The 22,199-nt window shown below is 39.8% G+C and overlaps 3 protein-coding genes and 1 non-coding gene across 4 annotated transcripts in view; 3 read left to right on the plus strand and 1 right to left on the minus strand.

Annotated features, from left to right (window-relative positions):
* LOC141907503 (sodium-dependent proline transporter-like) overlaps nucleotides 1-4,016 on the minus strand; it is a 32,760-nt gene extending 28,744 nt beyond the window's left edge. The window contains exon 1 of the mRNA XM_074797165.1: nucleotides 3,878-4,016. Within this exon, the coding sequence (XP_074653266.1) occupies nucleotides 3,878-3,928 (51 nt within the window). The 5' untranslated portion in view covers nucleotides 3,929-4,016. The remainder of the gene's footprint in view (nucleotides 1-3,877) is intronic.
* A 475-nt stretch (nucleotides 4,017-4,491) lies between these two features.
* Trnas-aga (transfer RNA serine (anticodon AGA)) lies at nucleotides 4,492-4,573 on the plus strand. Its single transcript has one exon. It is a non-coding gene; the product is annotated as a tRNA-Ser (tRNA).
* A 357-nt stretch (nucleotides 4,574-4,930) lies between these two features.
* On the plus strand, nucleotides 4,931-6,280 carry LOC141907319 (uncharacterized). Its single transcript, XM_074796926.1, has 7 exons — nucleotides 4,931-4,999; nucleotides 5,083-5,130; nucleotides 5,350-5,397; nucleotides 5,535-5,678; nucleotides 5,761-5,917; nucleotides 6,003-6,105; nucleotides 6,191-6,280. Exons 1-7 carry the CDS (start codon nucleotides 4,931-4,933, stop codon nucleotides 6,261-6,263), a joined length of 642 nt encoding a protein of 213 aa, XP_074653027.1. The 3' UTR covers nucleotides 6,264-6,280.
* Nucleotides 6,281-10,509: 4,229 nt separating this feature from the next.
* The window catches only part of LOC141907320 (uncharacterized), a 33,636-nt gene continuing 21,946 nt past the window's right edge, over nucleotides 10,510-22,199 (plus strand). Inside the window, exons 1-2 of the mRNA XM_074796927.1 lie at nucleotides 10,510-10,604; nucleotides 11,846-13,883. Coding sequence (XP_074653028.1) covers nucleotides 11,870-13,883 — 2,014 coding nt within the window. The 5' untranslated portion in view covers nucleotides 10,510-10,604; nucleotides 11,846-11,869. The remainder of the gene's footprint in view (nucleotides 10,605-11,845; nucleotides 13,884-22,199) is intronic.

Here is a 22,199-nt window from a genome sequence, read left to right on the forward strand (position 1 = left end):
GTGTTCTTAGCACTATAAACTAGACATAGCATTGTTAACGGCACCAATAATATTGAATCAAGAAGAATTAAGTAAAAACGTTCTCCAATCTTCATTTTGAAAAAGAATGACCATCGAATAAAAAAGAAGGATATTAATTTCAGAAGAAAATCCTCTCTTACCCCTGGCTTTAATACAGCCACAACATAAACCATCTGCAATGATTCAGGCATCTTGTCAACACTCAGCGATCTGATAACGTTTGAGTTTTCTTTTAGATGAAACTGTTCGATTCAAATTTAATAATAGACGTTACAGTATCCGAGTAGAGTAGCCGACTGTAAGATGTCTGCTACGACGACGACGACGACCGCTTGATCCGTTCTGATCCAGACAAGACAAACCGCCGCGTCCTTATTGAGTTCTGAATCCATCAGTCCAGCGTACGTGCGCAGCATTTCAATCTGGGATTATTCAGCGCTCTAAGACAGCAGCGCCAAAACACCGGTCCGCTGTCATCAGGATTTTCTTAATTTTCTACTGATTGTGTGCGATAAATTCAATACCTGTGTATCCTCCCTCGACAGGGATTCGAACCTGATGGCATCGCTACACTCAACCACGACACGAACCCCTGCCACAGGAGACCCCGTGCGCAGCATTGCAGCAAGATAACTTTCGGTGCTAATCAGATTGCTCATTGTATAATCGCCGAGGTAAATTTTACGGAAGAACTATAAATGGGAAAACCCGGGCTAAAATAAAACAGAATGTCTTATCGGCTAATAATGACATCATCTAAGCTGCGCGTGCAGCTGCGCACGTGGTCTAGTGTGACAGGGTTTTATACCGTGGCAATCTGTATGTCATCAGGTTCGAATCCTTGCAGGGGAGGATGATACCTGTGGGATATAGCCACTATATAAAACATCATTTGCATGCTATTGAAAATCTCAACCACAAGACAATAAATCAGTATCCTGGACTTGGTACAGTCAAACCGTTATCGCCGGTACAGCCAAACCATTATCGCTTGAAAATTGTTCAGATTTCGTTATATCAGGGTTCGTAGTGTGTACATGACCAATCTCATTTGACGACTTTCTTGACTCCAATTCCAGGGCTGGTACATAATGTCACGCTTAATGCCAGGAATCCTGACAACTACCAGGCATTCATTATCTAATCAGTGGATTAGTAACAGTGAACTTGTATCTTGTATCTGCAGATGAGAACTAGTGCCTTATGCCGTTCAAGGACCAATGACAATGATTTAAGGAGCCTGATTCCATGATGCTCAAGGCCTTGAATTGACCGATTCCCATTTATGGATTCGAAAACTTTTTTGAGAACCTCGACAACGGCTATGAACCCTAGAGTACCATATAGCCACTATAAAACATTGCTTGCACGTAATTGAAAATGTCAACCAGCACAAGACAAAAAAGCAGTACACATGTACATTCACACTATTGTCGCTTGAAAATTGTTCTTTTTTTTCTTAACAGGTTTTTTCCTATCCATGTTTATAGTGAACTGAATTTCATCGTCCAGGACTATCGTCGCACAGATTCATTTCATGTTTTTAAGATCAAGAAAAGCAGGTTGTTAAAGGCGCCACGTACAAAATTCTATTACTTATTTACCGAAACACGCCACGAAACTAATTTTCAACACCATTTTTCTTTCATCTTCTGTTTCTTCCTTTTCAAATCGAGACATTGCCGTTTCCTAATTTCAATTTAGAATGGATTTCATTTTCGCGAACTGCAAGCTGTTTGTCGAATTGCAAACGACTTTCGAAAATGAATTTGAAATATGAGATATGTAATATGCGCCACCTGTGTTCAATGGGATGACATTTAGATTTATCTGCGAACATACAGGCCACCACTCCTTTCAACACCCACAGCACGGTATTTAAAAATAGAGCCATTAAGATTCCTAGATTTAGGGATATTATTTTCTCGCGAGCATCCGGCAAGTTTATCGCAAATCCAACCAATAAATAAATCAATACATCAAACCAGTCACCGCGCACTGTCAAAGCCCTGCTACTCCGGTTGACCCGAGCACAATCACCAATAGCCAGCGCCAGTCCAATCAAGTCACAGATGGTGACAAGATCAGCCACACGGAGCTGTAGTCGACTTACGCACTTCTGCTATTCTACGATTGTTTGAAATTACAGGGTTCAAGTCGTGCGCGGGTTGTTTTTCTATGCAGATTTCCTCTCATATCATTGCGTTCAAATGGGCTTTATTTTTAAAAAATTACATGAAGCTAACAAAACTTGACAATTTTGATCAGTTTCATAGGCTAAATTTCTAGGAAAGAACACCGATATAGTTGCAAAGAGCTGCAGGGTTCTCAATTATTTTTCTATTCATTTATTGAGCTTTTCTGTATCAGGGGCCAGTCGCTCAAAAGTTGGTTAAAGATAACCAGCGGATGAATACCATAGTATTGTAATCATATATCATAATAAAGTTACCGTACTTGTTTTCCTCTTAAACTTTTTACACTTTGTGTGCTTCAGTCCGCAAGGAATCTAGATACAGTAAAGAGTCTTTTAAGTGGAATTGAAGCATCGTAGGCCAACCTGAGCCCGGCCTAAGAAAGTAGATTTCCTTAAAATTTTCACTCTATCTTCAACAAGGTCTATAGTCGACTCAGTGAAAGATTGTTCCTCCAAGAAACCGTAATTGGAAATCAATGCAATCTAGTTTATTAACTACCATATAATATTGAGGTCACAGGCTAATCATGAATCGGTATTCATGAATACCTGGCGCGTAGTCGTAGTAATCGTGAGTAATAATTTTTCCAGGAAAAATTCGATCGAATACGTAATAACATAGCTAGTCACTGAGCACCACTCAAATCACACTCCGATTCACCTCGTAGAATCAAAGTCTGAGAAACACGTCCTAATAAACATAAAACTTCTTTTTTCCTAGATGTCCTAGATTTCGCCGGTAATTTGTTGACAGTCGTTACTGTTGGCTAGCGAGGTTTGTTTATTGAATGATCGCTACCACCTTGAACAAGAGAGTAGCTAAGGCTAAAATGACTTTTTTAAGGTTCATTAAGTAGTAACATGTAGTAAGGCCGAGACCAAAGGAAGCTCTATATGATAGCCTGGTAATAGTAAGCACTTTTGAAAGGCAAAAGTGAGAGACAGTGTTCTTTCGTCTTCTTAATTCAATAAATCGTAGATCTTCAAACTTACAATGTTAAACACTGGACTAGCTAATTTGGGATATCAAAAGTCTTTAAGTAAATACTTTGATGGCACTTTTTTGAAAATTTTGTAAACAGTGAGCACTTTATAAGGGCCCTACTTTTACTAAAAGCGCTTTGGAAATTCGCTATGAACATGACTCCCGCTCTTAGAAACAACCAACAGCGTTGACAAGAACGTGACATATCAAGTAGGCCCATAAATAGGATAGGTTACAGTCCCTTTCAGAGTTTGATAAATCAATATATATCAATGATAATAATCTAGTAAAAACGTAAATATTCAGAAATCTGATGACAATGATCAGCGGCATAGATCATAATACAGCCTGCTCCACTCGCTCTCATCGACATCAGCGATGACTGGCATTGATGAGAGCCTGGCAATACCCGAGAGGCTGTGTATATAGAAACATCTAAAGATGATTGTTGTGACCCTGGAGAAGCGTTATGGATGACTTACACGTCCGATATACTATATTTTCTAGTAATGAATAACTTCCTGCATCCGTATCACCATAATATTACACGTATTTGGCAGTACGCCAATAAAAATCGATTCTCCACCACGCTCAGCAGACTTTGCTCACTCGCTAGAGTAGCGTGGTCTACATTTCAAACCGATAAACTCAGTTTACTACGAGGAAATACTTACATTAACCATAATGTACGTAATTTCCTTCTTATCGTCCGGCTTATGTGTCATCGTGAAATTGATAAAACGTCGATTAAACAGTATATTTCACCGAATTTAGTAACGCATTTTTAATAGTCAACACGACTGCAGTGTAACGTAGAACTCGTATGCTATAGCGCCATCTATCCCCATGTAGTGCTCTGCAATTGAAAGCGTGAACGAATTAATTGTATCTTATCTGTTATTTCAAATCTAACAATTTTCAATTTCATAAAGTGCGTTTCCTATGCGTTTTTCAATGTGTGTTATTCCCCTCACTTTGGAATGTCTTGTGCACATTCGTATTGAAACTAACAATACAGTTTGAATTTATTTGACACATTCCCGCCACGAATTTTTCTTATGAATGGAATCACCGCGTGACGTCATTTACTACTACACGTCGCCCAGTTTTTCACACGGCACGAAAATACATATAAGACTAATCATTTTGATAAAATAAATACTAAAATATAAAAGTTAGGCTATATTACACGTAATATACTTATTGATTAATTGGTCGTACTTATTTGATGCAAGTAAAAAATATGTATTTATTACTTATACTAATGGCAATGCCATCCTAACATCTAGTTGTCGTGGCCGAGTGGTTAAGGCGATGGACTAGAAATCCATTGGGATCTTCCCGCGCAGGTTCGAATCCTGCCGACAACGGAAATTTTTCGTATAATAGTCTATTCTTTTAATTTAGTTATGGATTCTCCCTGCATCATTGGGGGTTGGGCCCTTTTTACAAAGGCTACAGCGTATTAAATCACTCTCAATTTGTGAAACTTCTCTGAACTAGCGGGGGTGACGCATATTTTGGATTTGGGAAATTTGATAGGTTCCACATAGCTTTTCATAACTCTCACCTAGGCCTGGATACATTGATGAAAATTTAGTTATCACTGACACCAATAGGCCTAGATAAATTATGTTCATTTTGATAAAATGTAATGTACAAACACTATTATCAGTAGTAATGTATAAAATAATAAATTGCCATAGTACCTTGCGATAATTGTTACCATGATATTCATCGCGTCGTTGGCTTTCTTTTTTGCTTTCACAGCGGAGGCTTCCAAAATCTCAAAAAATGTGAGTAAATAACGCTTAATTAAACTTGTATACTTATTTTGTTTTTGACATCTGCGAATTTCACGACGTTGCCACTGGCACAGTTTTCAGATTTGAGTCAAAATTTTGAAGGAACGATAACCATCGAAGATGTGAGTAGAAATCAATATTTTCACATAAAATAATAAATTGCCATAGTACCTTGCGATAATTGTTACCATGATATTCATCGCGTCGTTGGCTTTCTTTTTTGCTTTCACAGCGGAGGCTTCCAAAATCTCAAAAAATGTGAGTAAATAACGCTTAATTAAACTTGTATACTTATTTTGTTTTTGACATCTGCGAATTTCACGACGTTGCCACTGGCACAGTTTTCAGATTTGAGTCAAAATTTTGAAGGAACGATAACCATCGAAGATGTGAGTAGAAATCAATATTTTCAATTTTTTTTAAATAGAATAATTCCAAACAAAAACTAATGATGATCATTCCTTGTTCAAGCAATAAACGTTCTTCTTCACTTAACACAAATCTCATTAGCAAGGTAATTTTATAGACCATTTACTATGGGGGAGCGAACTACGGCAAAGCTAAAATAGAATACGATGGTGCAACAAAACGTTCCAAAATATCCGATATCAATCTTGAAAATTCGGTAGGCGTTAATTACAGACCAGCGCAAATAAATGATTTTAACGAGGTTAGTAGAGAGTTAAATGTAGAATATAGTAATGAAATCGAGCCAACACTCAAATTACTGGAATTCGTTTTTTTAACTATAGGATGTCGCTTATACATTGGGTGACGGTGACGATACTTGTAAAAGGGATACTGATTTATTGCCGTGGTACAGTGATCTGAATAAACCATCGTCAGCCGGGCCATGTTCAACATCCGTTGATGGTAGCGAATGTTCTTTCGAATGGAAGAACGGAAAATGTAAAGCTTCGGGGAAACGGCGCTTCGTTTTTTTCCTTCTGATCGGGCAAAGCATATAATAGTTTTAATTTCTTTCCTCATGCAGATGAGTACAGACTGACGATGGATACATCTACGGGTCTACCGATCGCTTCCGAAATAACGACGACGCAAGGCCAAGCATTCAATCTCTTCCAAAGAAATATCAGGTTTTGAGCGCTACATATTTTTCTTATCAAATATATACGCCATGTACTTGAATATACCCAAAACTGGGTGCTCTCTTCTTTCCAGATACCGCGTTGATAAAACTGGTAGCGATAGGATGTTGCAAATACCGTCTACTTGTGCCACGATCGATAATTAGAAATAAATAAATGTCTGAAAAAATCTACTACCGTATAGGTTTTCTTATGATCTTTTCATTTGGGTCGTGTTATGTTCTACGTCCATTCTCCGTAGTTCTTGGGTCCACATTAGTAAGGCCAAAGCAAAAGTGGGTATAAAAGTGACAATTGCGGCCCTTGCCAATCATCCAAGTCCCAAATAATAATATTGGCATAACACATAATTGCCCAAAAAACCAATCTGGGATACCAAGTCAAATTTAAGTTTGAACACTTTTTAGTATTTTCTTGTGAAAAAAGTAGGCAGTTTTTTTAAGGGCCTTCATCATCTTTCTTAAGAAGGAAGCACTTACGAAACTCACCTATGAAGCTAGTTATAATTTACCCGATGGTTTGGATTGAATGCGACATCGCTGACGAGACCTCAAATGAAGGAGGGAAGGCACTGGAGCATTCGTAGCAGTTATTTTCTACTTTGAGGATATATCACTACTTACAAATACAGTCAAGGAAGTAACACATCATTTGTTTATGATATCATCTATTCATCAATGGATATCTATGGTCACACAAATTTTGAATGACGTACAATTATTCACTTCCAACATTTTTTAAGCATTCACTTTTTGACAACAGATTCTCTGTGAGACCTCTTTCCTTTTGCCTAGACACAGTACGCAGAAAAACATCTGTACGCCTAACACTCACTGTACATGTACTGAGCATGTGACTGGCATCACCCCAGCAATAAATAGCGTAAACAAAATGCAGTCAAGGCTATTGCTAAAAAATATACACCAGTGGAAAAACTGATAACTTGACATTTTAGTATTCATTTTGGCACTGAGATTCTACTAAGTCTATTCGAATATAGCCGAAAATGATTTACTGTTATGAATTCCGGTCACAGCAAATAAGACATTAGAGAGCGCAGACTAATGGTTCCAACTGTCTTTGCTCCAAAAGTGTCCCAATCAGGCTTTTTCAACCAGTTTTCAAAATCAATCTAACCCTATTCGCATAATTGCAATTGTACAGCTGTCAAATAAGTCTTAGTACATCACAGGTCTGCCAACCTCTGAAAATCGCTTTCAGTAACAAAGTGACTTATTTTCAGTAACATTTCATCGAATATGAAAAAGTCTTCAAATTAATCAGTAATTAACAGTAAGACCTTGGGTAAAATCTTTCATATTTTTGTACACATCAAACAAATCAGTATGAGTATTTCCCGTTATGATATAGTAACAAATACTGAAAGTCAGGAATAGTTGGCAGCTCTGTCTGGGTTAAAATGAGTAGCTTATTGATGTTATTTGAAAGACCCACTGGCTGCTGGCCTTGTTACATTAAGTGATGGTTTCATCATAGCTGGGTTTGTGAGAAAGTTGAGACATGACCAGCCTTTATCATGCAACCAGGTCTATATACTCGTATACATGGATACATTCACTCATGAAATAAGCTCCTACTGATTGTTACGTTTTTCAGCTATCAACTTGATTTTTTCAACACAAAAAAATTTAAACATATCTTTACTAACATTACAAAATGGTTACATAGAACAATTCCATACTTAACACAGTAGAGAAACTATCTTTTTTTACAAAACAATTACACGGATGGAAGGTAAAACTTATTCTACTTTCATATTACATACCGGTTAATACTTAAAAATGCGTATACTACGAAGGGGTTAAATATATACATATTCAATGGACGGTCCCCATCACAGCTTCTCAAGTAAATCTAAGAAATGGACTTTAATGTGAACATGTACAACAAGATTCTGCTGAAAAGTTGGATCTGAATTCAGCGATATCCAAGTCCAACTTGGATGATATACACAACACATTTCGAATATTCTCATGCCCTTATAAGTTCTTTCATAAATTTCCTTTTATACCAAGGAGTGTTTCTTTTCTAGAGTATTCACAAATGCAATTGATTTTCAAATGGCTTTCCACGCTACAGCTGAACCAATGACCCGCTCCGAACCGGTTCTAGTGGTTAAATAGTTGCGTTACATAAACATTTTATATAAATTCTATTACAGGTTTTGGCACAATTTCAAAACATTTTCGCACGAACATTCCCGATCAATATAGCAGAGGAAAAGCGATATTCTACAACACCAAATTCATTCTACATCCAATCTACATACATTCAAACTGACGTTACGAAATCATCCTTCAAGATTAATAAATAACTAACGCTACTTAAAACTAAATAATCAACAGTTCACATGGATCAGTTTTCGAAAACCAGACAACAATAAACCCAAGGTTATTGAAATGGCCAGACGTGGCTATTTCTATAATTCACTTGTAAAGGTGCAACTGTATGTGTGCCACCTTGCTAAATGAAATTGACCACAGGCCAAAATCGACAGCACATGTACCGGTGAATTTATCCTGGTTCCATAAATCAGCGCTTAGATCTAAGGCCCTCATTCAGGCCAATTTTACAATTTAACACCAGTCTAAGAATTTAAGATGATCACAAAGTCCTGACTTTGCAACTGGGCCCAGAAACCCATTCTGCAATTGTGGGTTGTCCAATTTTCTACTAAAAAAATCATCAAAAGTGTAAGTAACACTTTAAACCAGATCCTAATTCAATTATTCAGTTCGGTGTTACAAATTTGACTCGTTTACAAATCTTTTTATCCTCAATCATAATAACTGTGGAACTAGGAGCTAATCATTATACATGACCACTGGAACAACATTTTAAGTCGAACATTGAAAGTTTTACAGCGGAGACAATTCGAAAACGAAACAGCTTCGACTATCATTAGTCAGTTGGACTTGGTGCTGTTCATGTCGCCTTTCACTCTTCCGATCAATCTCCAAATATCAGCGTATTCACGATTTTTTGAACGGTAATAATTTATGAGTCCGAGAGATACCCGAGTCTTTCTCGCACAGCTGCCGTGCGCTGAACGTAGATACACCGATCCCGAACGCGGCGGCTAGTACGAGAATTTTCGTGCTCAGATCGCCTTTCGCCGAATTCGATGACGGCGACGCTCCTTGTTCCTGAAAAATAAGTCAAATAGTGATACTCGTGAGAAAACAACAACTTAAAACTACATACACAACAAAATACTAATGTAGACGAAAAACAGATAAAACATGCAGAGTTCGATCTAAGGAATGAAAGCCACTTGCCCGGGGGCAAGCATATCTGAAATTTTGCTTGCCCCCTCCAAAAGCTACTTGCCTTACACAGGCAGTCCGATTGGACTGGTGGCACTTAATCATCAGTGTATCGAGTAGGGAAAAAGCTTTGACATAAAATTGCACTAGGCCGGGGGCAAGTGATAATGATAACCTACTTGCCCTGAATATACTTGTCCTGGGCATTCGGACGAGTGCCTAGTAGTTAGATCGGACCCTGACATCGCCATCTGGATTTATATACTGACCTGAGCTCGTAGGAATGGCATCCCTTGCCTCGAAAAAAATCGAAATGTTGAAGACATGGTTTTGTTGGCAATTAGTGTCCGTAGTACGTGCACTAATGAAATCCTCTCCGTATAATTAGGTGTGGACCTTCCGTCTTTTCCACAACGACGCACTTTATAGTCTATACGCTACTGCTAGCTGAAGAAAATAATGAATCTTTATTAGATTTCCAAAAATCAGACCCTCGGCAAGTTTGAATGGATACAAAGTGACCTCTGGCGCGCCGCCAGAGCGTGACATGTGCGTGTCTACGTAACAGCACTGTGTCTGTCTATTAAGTAGTACAGGCAATAAAATGACTTTAATTGAATTGGAATAAAAGATTCGACCCGCCGGTACTTTTAATCGGTGTTTTATATCACTTACCTCAAATTTCAACTGATCGTGAGTGCAGCCGCAGCTTACGTGATTAATTTACACAACACACCAATCAGTCCAAACAAATACAAAGATTTTTCCTTCTTACAACATGTACAATTACTTAACCACGACCCAAGGCCGCCCAAAGTCATGTGGAGTCTTGAGTTATAAACGAAATGAAATGACGATATCAATACGAATTTTTTCAACGATGCTGGATATGTAATCATTCCCTTTATAGCTTTCACATAAAATATCATATCAATAAATTTTGCTAGTAAATTAGGCAAAAGATAACTCATTTTGTGATGAACAAGATATCACGTTTCATTGAAATATTTCGATTTTTATTTTCGATCACCTGTATACACGCGGCGCCTGATCATGGTTCGGCCGAAATTCGAGTGGTGCAAACTCGAGAATCAAAGAGGTCAATCCTCGACCGATATTTATTGATAAATTCCCCCATAAATTCCTTTACACGACACTCGATTCATACTGATTAATGACGATATCGTTTCAAGGTTGATCGTAAGTTATATTTACTAATTTAGTGAGCTCATTTTTTAATCTGATTTCACTCTTTTTAAGCTATAGACTGATTAAACTGTTAAAAACTAGTAAACGAACAAGTTAAAAATCTACAAATTCAATTTTATTTCCAGCTTTTTTGCATCAATCTAAATCTAAGATAAAGAGGCAGGTGATGTTTTTTGCCAAAGTGGCATAATTCCAGTTAATGCTTTGCCGACAACTGGTTCTGACGAGCCATTGATACCACGGCCCGCGCACACTGAGACTCAAGAGAGTGAGGTGCGCGACTATGTAGGCCTCTACTAACTTGAGTCTAGACTATTCCACAGGCTATGGTATATATAAAATAACTTACGTTGAGTTGTTTGTGAGCGTCGTTAGCCCCCTTGTTATTTTATATATACTATACACATTGTATTAACAGATTATCGTTTTTACATTACCTACAACTCTGATAGTGATACGAGCCCCTGTGGACTATTCAAAGCCGAAGGTGTGGAGATCAGCGTTAAAGAAAATGAGTGGACAACAGTATTTTAACCCAGGCCAGCATATTGCTAGCATCTAACCCTATAACCCTATCACTGGCTGTGGCTCTAAAATCAACCCTCAACCTAAACGTCTGGACCCGTATCCTATGAAAACCCAAAATAGAATGAAATAATGTCATTATTATCTTATTATATAAAGATATCGGCAAAATGGCTTTAGGCCAAATTATTGCAGCATGGGCAAAATATCCACTTTCTAGATAAGATGAAATTAGCACTCTTTTTGTCAGTTTAGTGAATGATTTTCTGAGTAGAGCCGTATAAGCCTACCACAAGATTGCCGTTCTTATGTCATGATGACCTTTCAATTTCCTGACCGACAAGTTTCAAGTTGCAAAAATTAGAAAATGTTTGAACATATGAATATTTTGAGATTGAGATTGAATTTCCTCATAAACAAGAGCTTTAAAAGATTGTAGAGACTGCAGTTTAGGTTTTCTTCATTTTGTATCTAATCATATTTGAATACCAGACATTGTTACGGTTCCCTACAACTTGTTTGGGGTTTATGGTTAGTATTTAGCCGGTTAAATTCTAGACTAACCATAACCCTAATCCATAGAAGCCTTACATGAGCATCACATAGCTGGAAGGTGACCTAAACTGCAATAAGACGGGTGTATTAATGACGCATTTATTTGTCCAATCATTTTCAAATTTTTTGAGTCGGATCTTTTCTCTTTCCAGAGATTCGATATCTCGTCAGGTTTTATGGCTGAACCGAAGACGCAACACAATGTGAGCTTCAGCAGCTCGGTGAATACTGTCGAATCGGACGGACCGAGCGAAAGAGGAAGATCTTCCAGAAAAAAGGATATTACATTCGTAAGGGTCGCAGAGCGTTCGGCGTCAAACAACCGTAATCATGAAATGTTCTTCCCGAAAAGCAGCCACATTCACGTTCCGCACCGGAATACGCGCGAAGGTAATTGCGACAAGATCACTCGATTCGCCAGTCCGACGCGGCACCAGGTGGAAACCGAGGTGATCACCCGCGTGCCGCAGTCGTATCTGACCAGTCTTTCAGCGGTCGTATCGTCAAAAAAAGTAGTCAAGCGACGCGCGTCGAACGATACCCAGGATCCCGACGCGAACGATCAGAACGTCAGCTTCGCGTCGAGTAGCAGCAATAAGTCGTGCGAATCGGATCAGACGCCGGCCGTCGATTACTGGGACGGACGCCGCGGGCAGAAAAAATACCAGAGCATGCCGCACACGATAATGACCGAGCGATTGCACGCGTTGAACAAGAAAACGCAGGAGATCGTCAAAGATCGCAAACAGCGACAGAAAGAGTTCCAGAAGGAACTGTACGACATTCGTGTCGGCAAAGCGTACGATCGCGACCGGCAAATATCGCACAGTATCAGCACGGAATCGTCGCCGTATCGGACTCCGGTGAGCGGCAGCGCGGCGTGCAGTCGCGAACTGCTCTGCTCCCCGGCGCACGTTTCGAATAAAACGCCACCCGACACATCCAATCATCGGCGCGACATTCCGACGCCTCCGCTTAGTTCAACGCCGAATTCGAACGCTTCGTCGAACGCGCGTCGCCAGTTTTTCTCGTCGACACCGGAGATGGCGGCGTCGAAAATCTACCAGTCGTCATCCGCGGTCGGTCACGCATCGAACAAATCGAGTAGCCTCGACGCGGTGGTCGCGACGCCGGTCGATAAAACTGCGATCACCGGCAGCGGTAATAGCGTCTCGTCGGTCGGCGCCAAAGATCCGCGTATTAAAGTCGTCGTAACGACCGAGCACTGCGTCGATAAGAAGACGGATTATTATCGACTACGCGACCGCTACGATCCGGCGGAGGTCGAATCGGACGCGACGACGCGAGCGATGAACGATATGAGACTGACAAGCGACGATCGTCTGAAAACGCCGACGACGAATAACGTCGCGAATAATCATTCAACGGATTCCGACCATCCTCCGCACCAGCAGCAGCAGCAACGCGCTCAATCTCCTAACAGCAATAATAAAAAATCGCTAAGCGCCACGATTAGTAACTTCATACGTAAAATGTCGCCACATTTGCGACGCAAAGGCGGCAAAAACGCGGCGTCCGAAACAAGTGATAGCAAGAAAGACGACGTAGTTTCGGCGAAGGCGACGGAAAGCGATTGTTCATCATCGGTCAGTATCGGCTCGAGTCAGTCGGGTAGCCCGGCCCGTAGTAATAGCAGTAGTAGTAATAAGCCTAGTCGCGGCAAGAAAAGTCCGCTGTCGTCTCCGATCCGTAAACTGATACCGACCGGTAAACGTTCGACGGCCAGTAGCGATTCGGCGACGGTTATAACGACGGCGTCGGACAAGAAACCGGCAACGTCAACGGATTCGTCGTCGTCTTCCGAGAAGTTGAACACTTCGGCGGACAGCGCGACGAAATTGATGCTGAAAAGCATCGGCGACAACGCGGCCGCCGATAAAAACGTTTACTCGCATTTCAAAGAGAAGCACCGCTCGTCGCCGACCGAAATGAAACAGCAGCAGCAGTCGCAGCAGCTGAGCTCGCCGTTACGCGCGACTGATCAGTCAACATCCCATCAACAAACTGGCGCGGCGATGACTGCTGCTGTGAACTGTGGCGCGGCGACCGGTAAACCACCTCCTCACAGTTTGAACGTCCGTAATGTGTCTGTGATGACGAAAAAATTGGTGCATAGTAATATATCGACTGAGTCTATTGGTGATTGTTCACTCGACATAAACATGATGGGTAAGTATCTGATCTGTTTAGATAGCTTGATTGTTTAGCTCAACTTTTCTGTATTAGACTCCAAGGGCCAGTTGCATAGCCACGGCTTAGACTTAAGACTAGTGACCAACTTTATACTTCTATAGCCAGTCTAACAACTTAAGATCAGTCTTAACATTTGAGACAACTTTTGCATTTAAATCACGACTGTGCAACCAACCTCAGGAGCCAGGACCCATATTTGAGTTAGCTCTGATCATGGACTCTAAAAGAGTCCATGCCCTGTCCTAAAAATTCTTTTTTGATGAGTTAACTCGATCTCAACTGCAGACTCGAACTTATAACTATAGAACTGAACTGGATCCAGCAGCACAGATAAAGCTTAGACTTAAGCCCTTCAACAAGACTCAATCTAACCTTTTATTTATTTATTGATTTATGAACTTAAAAATCTTGACTGTGCGAACATGTCTGGATATCTGATTTGAATGTTAGTAGCGGTAGTTAAGTTCCTTTTATGTGGATTGTATGAGAACAATAATGAAATCGGCTTTATGGGAAATCTGACATGCTCGTGCGCATTAAGATAAAAATCTGGATCGAATGGAAGATTTAAAAAATTGACAAGATTTTATCATGCCGGCGTATGTGTCATCGGAGATATTTGATGTTGGATCAGTCGAGGCAACATGATTGATGTCGACTCGACAGGATTTGATACGAGATTATTGACGAAAGATATGAAATTATTCTCGTCTATGTAGAAACGACCAAAATAAGAATATATCAATTTAGTTTCGTGTTCGTTAATGACAGGCGCATATGGTATATATGTTAAATGGTACTTCACACAAGAGATGCTACGATCGTTTTCGAACGTTTGTAGTCGTTTTCATTTTCCCATCTCCCGTCGTAAAATGTCAATTACGTCTAGATTTTCGTATCGCGCGACGTTTCGTAAATCGTCGTCCTACGCGAGACGCTAATTCGATTAACCCTCGTTCATAGTTTACATTCTTTCATCTCCAGTCGTATAATGCGTAACATGTCCTATAAAATGTCTCGTGACAGCTGCTAGTTGACCATCGGACAATTAACTGTGTGTGTGTTGTGGCCGATTTGTGTATTATCGGGGATCGACCGATGATTCAGTGGTCCCTATGAGATTCATCGGGCCCATCTGTCGCATCGGCGTTATTATTGCGTAAGCCCTCCCGGGTTCGTGGAAGATCAGTTAAGGCAGTGTTTTACATTTCCGATTTGTTATTACGTTGTATGAATCACTGGCGGCAGTAGTTCGTGTACGGCATCTCGTGCTATTTTGTTAATAATACGACTTGTAGATATTTAAAAAAGATTTTCAAGAAGTGAATCATGACTTTATAAAAACTTGTGCCTTGTTTTCGACAAATGGATTTGAAAATTACCTAGTAGCCCGTGTATGCAATTTTCTAACAGGGTCCCTTCAACTCCCTGATTCCTTAATAAGTCCTTCTAAACAGAAAATGCTGTTAAAGGTGCTTGAAACTCCTTTAATTTGAGGAAAATACCCAAAACTCCATCAATTCTGGAAAATAGGCAATTAGAAATTTTTGTCTAGTTTACAACTGTACAGTAAACTTAGATCGATGCAGTCGGGACCCGGATTTGTCTTTACCCAATTATGCATGTAACAACTCGATCGCAGCTTTTATCATTTAGAAGGGCAAGATTTTAAGTAGAATTTTTTTGAAAGTTTTTGGAGGTGAAATCAGCATTTATTGAAAATTTTGAAAAAATTTGCCAGTATTCAAAGCCGCGAAAACTCGGACTCACAAGTGACGCCGCTTATTTCCACAATACTAATCGCAGTGACGCGAGTCCACGATGAAAAATACCGAGAAAATCCTTCTCCGAAAACTGATTAATCATTACGCAATGAGATTATTCATGCTTGAATTGTGGCGTTTTTAATCCGCGATGATTTTATTATTGCGAATCATGAATCGCTCTCGGGAGTGCAGTTTTGTAAGTTACCCCAGTGTGGCTGATGCACACACGCAGCTGTCAGCAATGAATATATATCAACATGACTCATGCTGAGATGAGAATCTATCGATTTTCCGAGGCTCGCGCTCGCTCGCGTGTTGGTTTCGTAAATATCGATCGTAGCCGCAGACATCAACCTCGCGTCCAACCTGTGGAGTTTGATTCTCTCCATGATCACCGCTAGATGGCAGCACTTAATACGCTAGCAGAATCTCGGTATGGTTTCAGAATCAGACGCGGATGTAGTAGGGGTGTTGAACGTACGTACGTACGCACGTGTGTTAGTATCAGATCGGTATCTATGACTCAGTCGACATGCCGGTGTACACTGGATTATAATATTGTTGAAATAAAAAATAGAAGAAGAGTTCTTTATTATTATGAATCGGACTGACGAACGGAAAACGTATTTCTCATCGACTCATTCGTAAGGACTGAAATCCGGCGCCGTACGCTACAGCTGTTCTTTCGTTCAGATACAAAGCCAAGGATTTTACTTACATAGATATTTACGGAAAAAGTTGTTCACGTTTTTGAAGGAAAAAACGACATCGATGTCGTCGATAAAGTGTTACATGCAAGGCTGTCTTCAGAGGACGTGGAGATGGACCTGTTGTGGTTCGCAGCGATATTGCTGCCTGTCCTCGTCCGCCTACGCCATGAAAGGTATGGTAATTTTTTTCATAAGCTATATCTGATGTTTTTCATTCTTGCCTCTACTCGATTCCGATTATAGGTATTTGGATTTGTATGTATTCCTTTTGTCGTATTTCCCGATGAAAAATGATGACTTTTTTTCGCCCGGATATTCTTTTGTTGTCTGATGGCTCGGGAGGTTTGTCTCGCGCACACACTCTCGAGGGAATCGATATTCAGGTAACAGCGATGCGTCATTGGTTTATGTCTTTCTCTCGCACTGACGCTTAATTCTCCCATAATGCAGTAATACTATGTCCAAGGACGACTTGACCTGAAGACGACCACGCATTCTGTGTAGTAGATGCTGCAGTGTAATACATTTGATTAATTCGATGTTTCTTTCGACCTGAAGATTCCGTGTGCTATGTGTCATTGGTTTATGTCTGTCTCGTACTGACGCTTAATTAATGCTCCCGTAATGTTGTATAATTACTATGTCCAACGACAACCGTTCTTGACCTGAAGACGACGCTACTATTCCGTGTAGTGAATGACGCTGCTGCTGCAGTGTGACACATTTGATCTATTCAATGTTTCGACCTGACGATTCCGTGCGGTGAATACTGAAGAGCAAGAGATTTGATCTCGTATTCACAGTTCCTGATCTGAAGATGAATGGTTCTTCGTAGTGAATAATGCTGAAGAACAACTAATCTGATCTTAAAATATGAGTCCCACAATCACAAGTTCGAAAGAGATTTTAAAACATCAAAACTATAAAGAATTTATTAAAACCTCGAATTTTCGGTTTTATCCTAAAAAACCATTCTCAAGAGAATGAATGAATTCACTCTTGAGAAAGGTTTTTAGGATTCGAGGTTTTAATGAATTCTTTATAGTTTTGATGTTTTAGAATCTCTTTCGAACTTGTGATTGTGGGACTCCTATTTCATTTGTCTCTCGCGATTTATTGCGTAGTTTTATCACGTAATCTGATCTTCGTGTGTTCCTGTATTAACAGCAATCAGCAGCTCCAACTGACTGTCTCGTCACAGAATGTACATTCATATTTGGATATATGATCGATATGAAGTAATTTTTATGCTACAATATAAGTTACATGTCAACAATACATGTGCAGAGCGCTTAGCCTACCTGGAGATCAGGGGATAAGTCTGAGAATTTTGTTTAAAAAAAGAGCTAAAAATCAGGGAAAAGTTGGAAATTCTGTGAGATTGCTTTATCACAAGTATAATCAAATTTCTATCTATGTCTTACATATTTGGTTGCGTTGATCGATTGGATTCATAGCAGATCAAGTCAGAGAAAAGAATGTGCATGTCAGGCAATTGTCAGGGTTAAAGCAAGTCAAATAAAAGTAGCCAACCTGATGTGTTTTTTGGTTTTATGTGGTTAACTGTTAGCCAAGTGGCTAAAAAGCTTTCGGCCCTTCACAGGTCTTGTCATCAAGGATTGATGGATTCAAATCCGTGTGGTGGCTGAGTGGCTGAGTTCTTACACAGTCTCTGCATGGCACTGCAGAAAAAAAATCCTGAAATAGTAGAGCAGAGCCCAGTTCCATAACGACTTTAATAAAAAAGCAGTCTTAAATCTTTGAGATTGGTCTTAAGTTGTTAGCCATAGAGGACAAAGATGGCGTCAGACTGGTCTTAGGTCTAAGCCATGATGTACAAGATCTCGGGCTGGACGAACAGTCGTAACTCCAAAAGTAGCCTCAAACCTTAAGACTTAGAATGGCTAAAACTAAATTGTCATACTCTTGTCTAAGCCATGCATAGTCTTGTCAAAGCCATGAATATGCGACTGTCCCAAGCAGTACCTCCCTGGGTAGAGGGGTACTTTTTATACAATAAACAGAAATATCCATCAGATTTGTATGATAGATTTGTACATTGTTCTCTGTGGCTGTTGTTGTATAATGATATAAGCCGCTGTTACTGTGAGTATTATCATCGGTTGATTGCGCACCGTGTATCGTTCATTCATCAGGATAGGTCAGTTGTCATAATCTTCTGTTCAATTAAGCATTTATTGCTAGCCGATTGAACTAGTCATAACCTCTGAACTTGATGCTTGAGGTTGGCAAAATTCAGATTAATCCATATCCACCGATCGATGATTAGTTTAGCCAAGTTTTTGCTCTGATGTCGTCGCTGTTCTTGCGTTGGTAGAATCAGTTGAAAATTGGATGAGAAAGATTCGGTATCGCAGGATTTGATTGCATTCATAGTGATAGCTTTAAGTAGTTTTGGTTTTGTCGCACATATCCAGTAGAGGGCCACTCTGAGAATAACTAAATCGGCACATCCAAACAAAGCATTCGGGGCCAGTCGTGGCTCATAATGGTTGCAGGGTTCATAGCAGTCCTTGTAAGTCCTTAAAAGTTTTGAAATGGGAATTGGGAATTCAAGGCCTTGAGCAACGTGGAATGGGCTCTAAAATTCCTAAATCATTGTCATTGTCCTTGAATGGCATCAGTCATTAGTTATCATGTGCAGATCCAAGATTCAAGTTCACTAGTACAGCTCTTAAAATCTATTGATTTAATATAGGAATGCCTGGAAAATGTAGATGTCAGGATTTCTGGCGTTAAGCATGACGGTTAGATATAAGTTTCGGAATCTGAGTAAAAAAAAAACCTAGAAAGTCATTAAATGAGATCGGACATGGACACCATGAACCCTGTGGTTGTCCATCGTGGTAAAGCCGAGGACACACTGGGCGATTTCGTTGGTTTAGACCGGTCTAATTTGGCACGGGCTAAAAGAGCGAACCAGGTCCGGACCAAATTTTGGACAGGTCTTAATATGTGTGTGGACAGTAACTGGTACCAGGTCCTGTCTGACGAAATCGCCCACAACCCAGTGCGTCTGATGCTTAACTTCATTTCTGGTGAACGGGAAATGATTTGCACGGCGAAGTCCGATCAGAATTTCATGCTTGCAGTTCGCCTATGTCGCTGAACGTATTTCAAACGCACAATGGTAAAAAGGATCTAGTTGAAACGCTTCAGACGAGGATAGAACAGGTAATAAATAGTTTTTAATAGCAGGTGTATACGAAACGATCATTCATATACACGGCCCACGGTTGCTGTTGCTGCCACGCACATTTTGCTTACACTTTATGCTCAACGTTCCCCGCATACCTTCAAAGTAAAAAACGAACCGAAGCAAAAATGACGAAGCAAGATTTTATTTTCAGACTATTCTCTGATGATGAGTGATGAAATGTGTATCTGAATTAAGCGCTAGTCTGTGTATATCGTGTATGATATAGCTGAAGGAATCGGCGTTTTTGAAAACCGAGAAAATGCGGTGAAAGAAGTGATTATTGCCCCACACTCCTTGTGACTAATGTGTACAGGGGTGGGAGCACAAAGAACACATTTTCCCACGCCCTTTTGAAAATATGATGGCAATTTTTTCGGGGCACTTTTTCCAGTGGGATCCTAATAAGACCTTGGGGATGCCCTTTTGGTTTCTATATGGTCCCATCAAAGTTAGCCCCTGGATCCGCCTTTTGGAGTATGTGGTTAAAGGTAGCAGTCAAATGCCCGGGTCTACGGTTTCTGGGTTTGATACAAGGGGAGAGAGTTTGATAATTCAGGGATGAAAATCTTCCGACCATAGACGGATTTCCGACCTTTTCTAACATTTTATTTATTCCTGAGAAAAGTGTAAATCACCTCTATCGCGGGCGTCACATCGGAGCGCTCCGTAGTTAGGAGTGCTCCTTAAGACGGTTTTTGGCAGTTGTTAGCACAACTGTAGAGTCGGAGAAACCAATATGGCGTCTCATTCAAAAAGCGGCTCTAATTCAGGCCCAAAGTATTAACATTTTGACCAAAAGGAAGTAAGTTTTTTGGCTAAAAGTTACTGATTTTTGTTCCCCAAAAAAATTCTTTTTTTTTGAAAATATTTTCCGACTTTTTCAATATAGGCCGTTTTCATCCCTGATAATTGATGAAGAACTAATTTTGATTCACAGTGGGTCGTCGAATTCAATTAAAATGACGGTGATGAATTCTTTAAAATGTGCATTATTTTTCTTTCCGGGGGAGGGTGTTGCTTTTCTGTCTTAGATAGTATAAACCACTTTATATAACAAATTGCTTAGATTAAATTAGTATTTACTTGATACTAAACAATGCTTAATCAAAGCAAAGTGGGTCGTTTCCGGTACGAGTGGCGATTCAAATGCCGGCTCGTGCCCATTTGGTACACGTGTGAACAGTTGTTCCGGGCCAAAAACGCTCTCGTGATAGTGATCGATATTTTTGACTCGATATCATCGTACTCGCTAACTATGCCACTTATGATGAAAAAACATCTGAATATCAAATATGTTTTAATCTCCCAGGCATGTAGTTATCAAATATCAGATCGATGTTTGGATGTTTGTTCGATTACATTCAGCAGTAAAGTACGTACGTGCGTTGTTCGGATATGATGATTATAAACTGTGCACCTGTTACACAATCATTCCACAATAAACCCAGCCTCTAGAAATCGTTACAAACAGCAGAACTAAACTGTACACTGTGTCCAACTCATTTATGAATTTCCAGCATTTTCATCATGATTAAGTTCTATTTCTAATCATGAGTGAATGGACACGGCGGCGGCGTGTGAATTAATGAAAAATATTTTGATTGATTACATGATTACAAAATTCCTGTTGTGAATCAACAGAAAAAAATCTGTTACCCCGTTTTTCACTTGATTTTTCAGTATTTCCTCATGATTAAGTACCTTTTCTAACTACGGGCGAATGAATTTAGAAAAAATTATCTTTTGATCGATTAACCCTTTCAGTGTTGGCTAATTAATACCCTATAGTGCTGAAGATAATTTGAAAATTCTGAAAAATTCCACCCTAGTGTGTTGAATAACGGGAATAGCACTATAGTGCGTCTACACCCTGGCGCGGTATATCGTTAGTTACTAATATTTCGCTATGTTTGATAGGTGCTGCCATCTTTCAAGAGAGATAATTAGTAATTACTAATTAAATCAATACACCGCAGTGCGGTGTACTAGCAAAATCCATCACTGATTCGTACGCCGCACTGAAAGGGTTAAACAAGCATTTTCTTCGTGCAAATTTTCCTCTTATGAATCGGAAGAAAAACTTCTTTCCCCGTACAATAATAATGAGGCTTGTATAAAAAAGCAATGAAGGGCTCTTCATTGGTATATTACTTTACTCTCTAGGGCGTTCAATACGACATAATTAAAAACCTGTTGAATGAATCTAAGTTGAATATTTCGACATGTTTCCATTAGCTATTAAAGATTTCACCTCACGCTGACGTTGAGCTCCGATTTAGAGTCTTTATATTCATTCTTTCTCACATTAATGAACCCTGCTGATATCTGATATACTGATATAGGGTTAAGTCGAGCGAAATATGTCTCATGATTACAAGTTTTGCCACAGATAGATGTATATCACGAAAAATGTCGGATTATTAGGACTACGGACTCAAATTTAGATGATTTCATTTCATAGATCAAATGAAAGTAGTCGATTCCGATTGTTCAGCGCTCCGTGAATCTGTGTATGAGTTTTACCTATTAGCACTCAAGCCGCCCGCATCCCCCTCCGGCCTATGAGCACGCCCAAATCCACCCTAAACTTGACACC

The sequence above is a fragment of the Tubulanus polymorphus genome, chromosome 6 (genome assembly GCF_964204645.1).
Source record: "Tubulanus polymorphus chromosome 6, tnTubPoly1.2, whole genome shotgun sequence".
Lineage (NCBI taxonomy): Eukaryota > Metazoa > Nemertea > Palaeonemertea > Tubulaniformes > Tubulanidae > Tubulanus > Tubulanus polymorphus.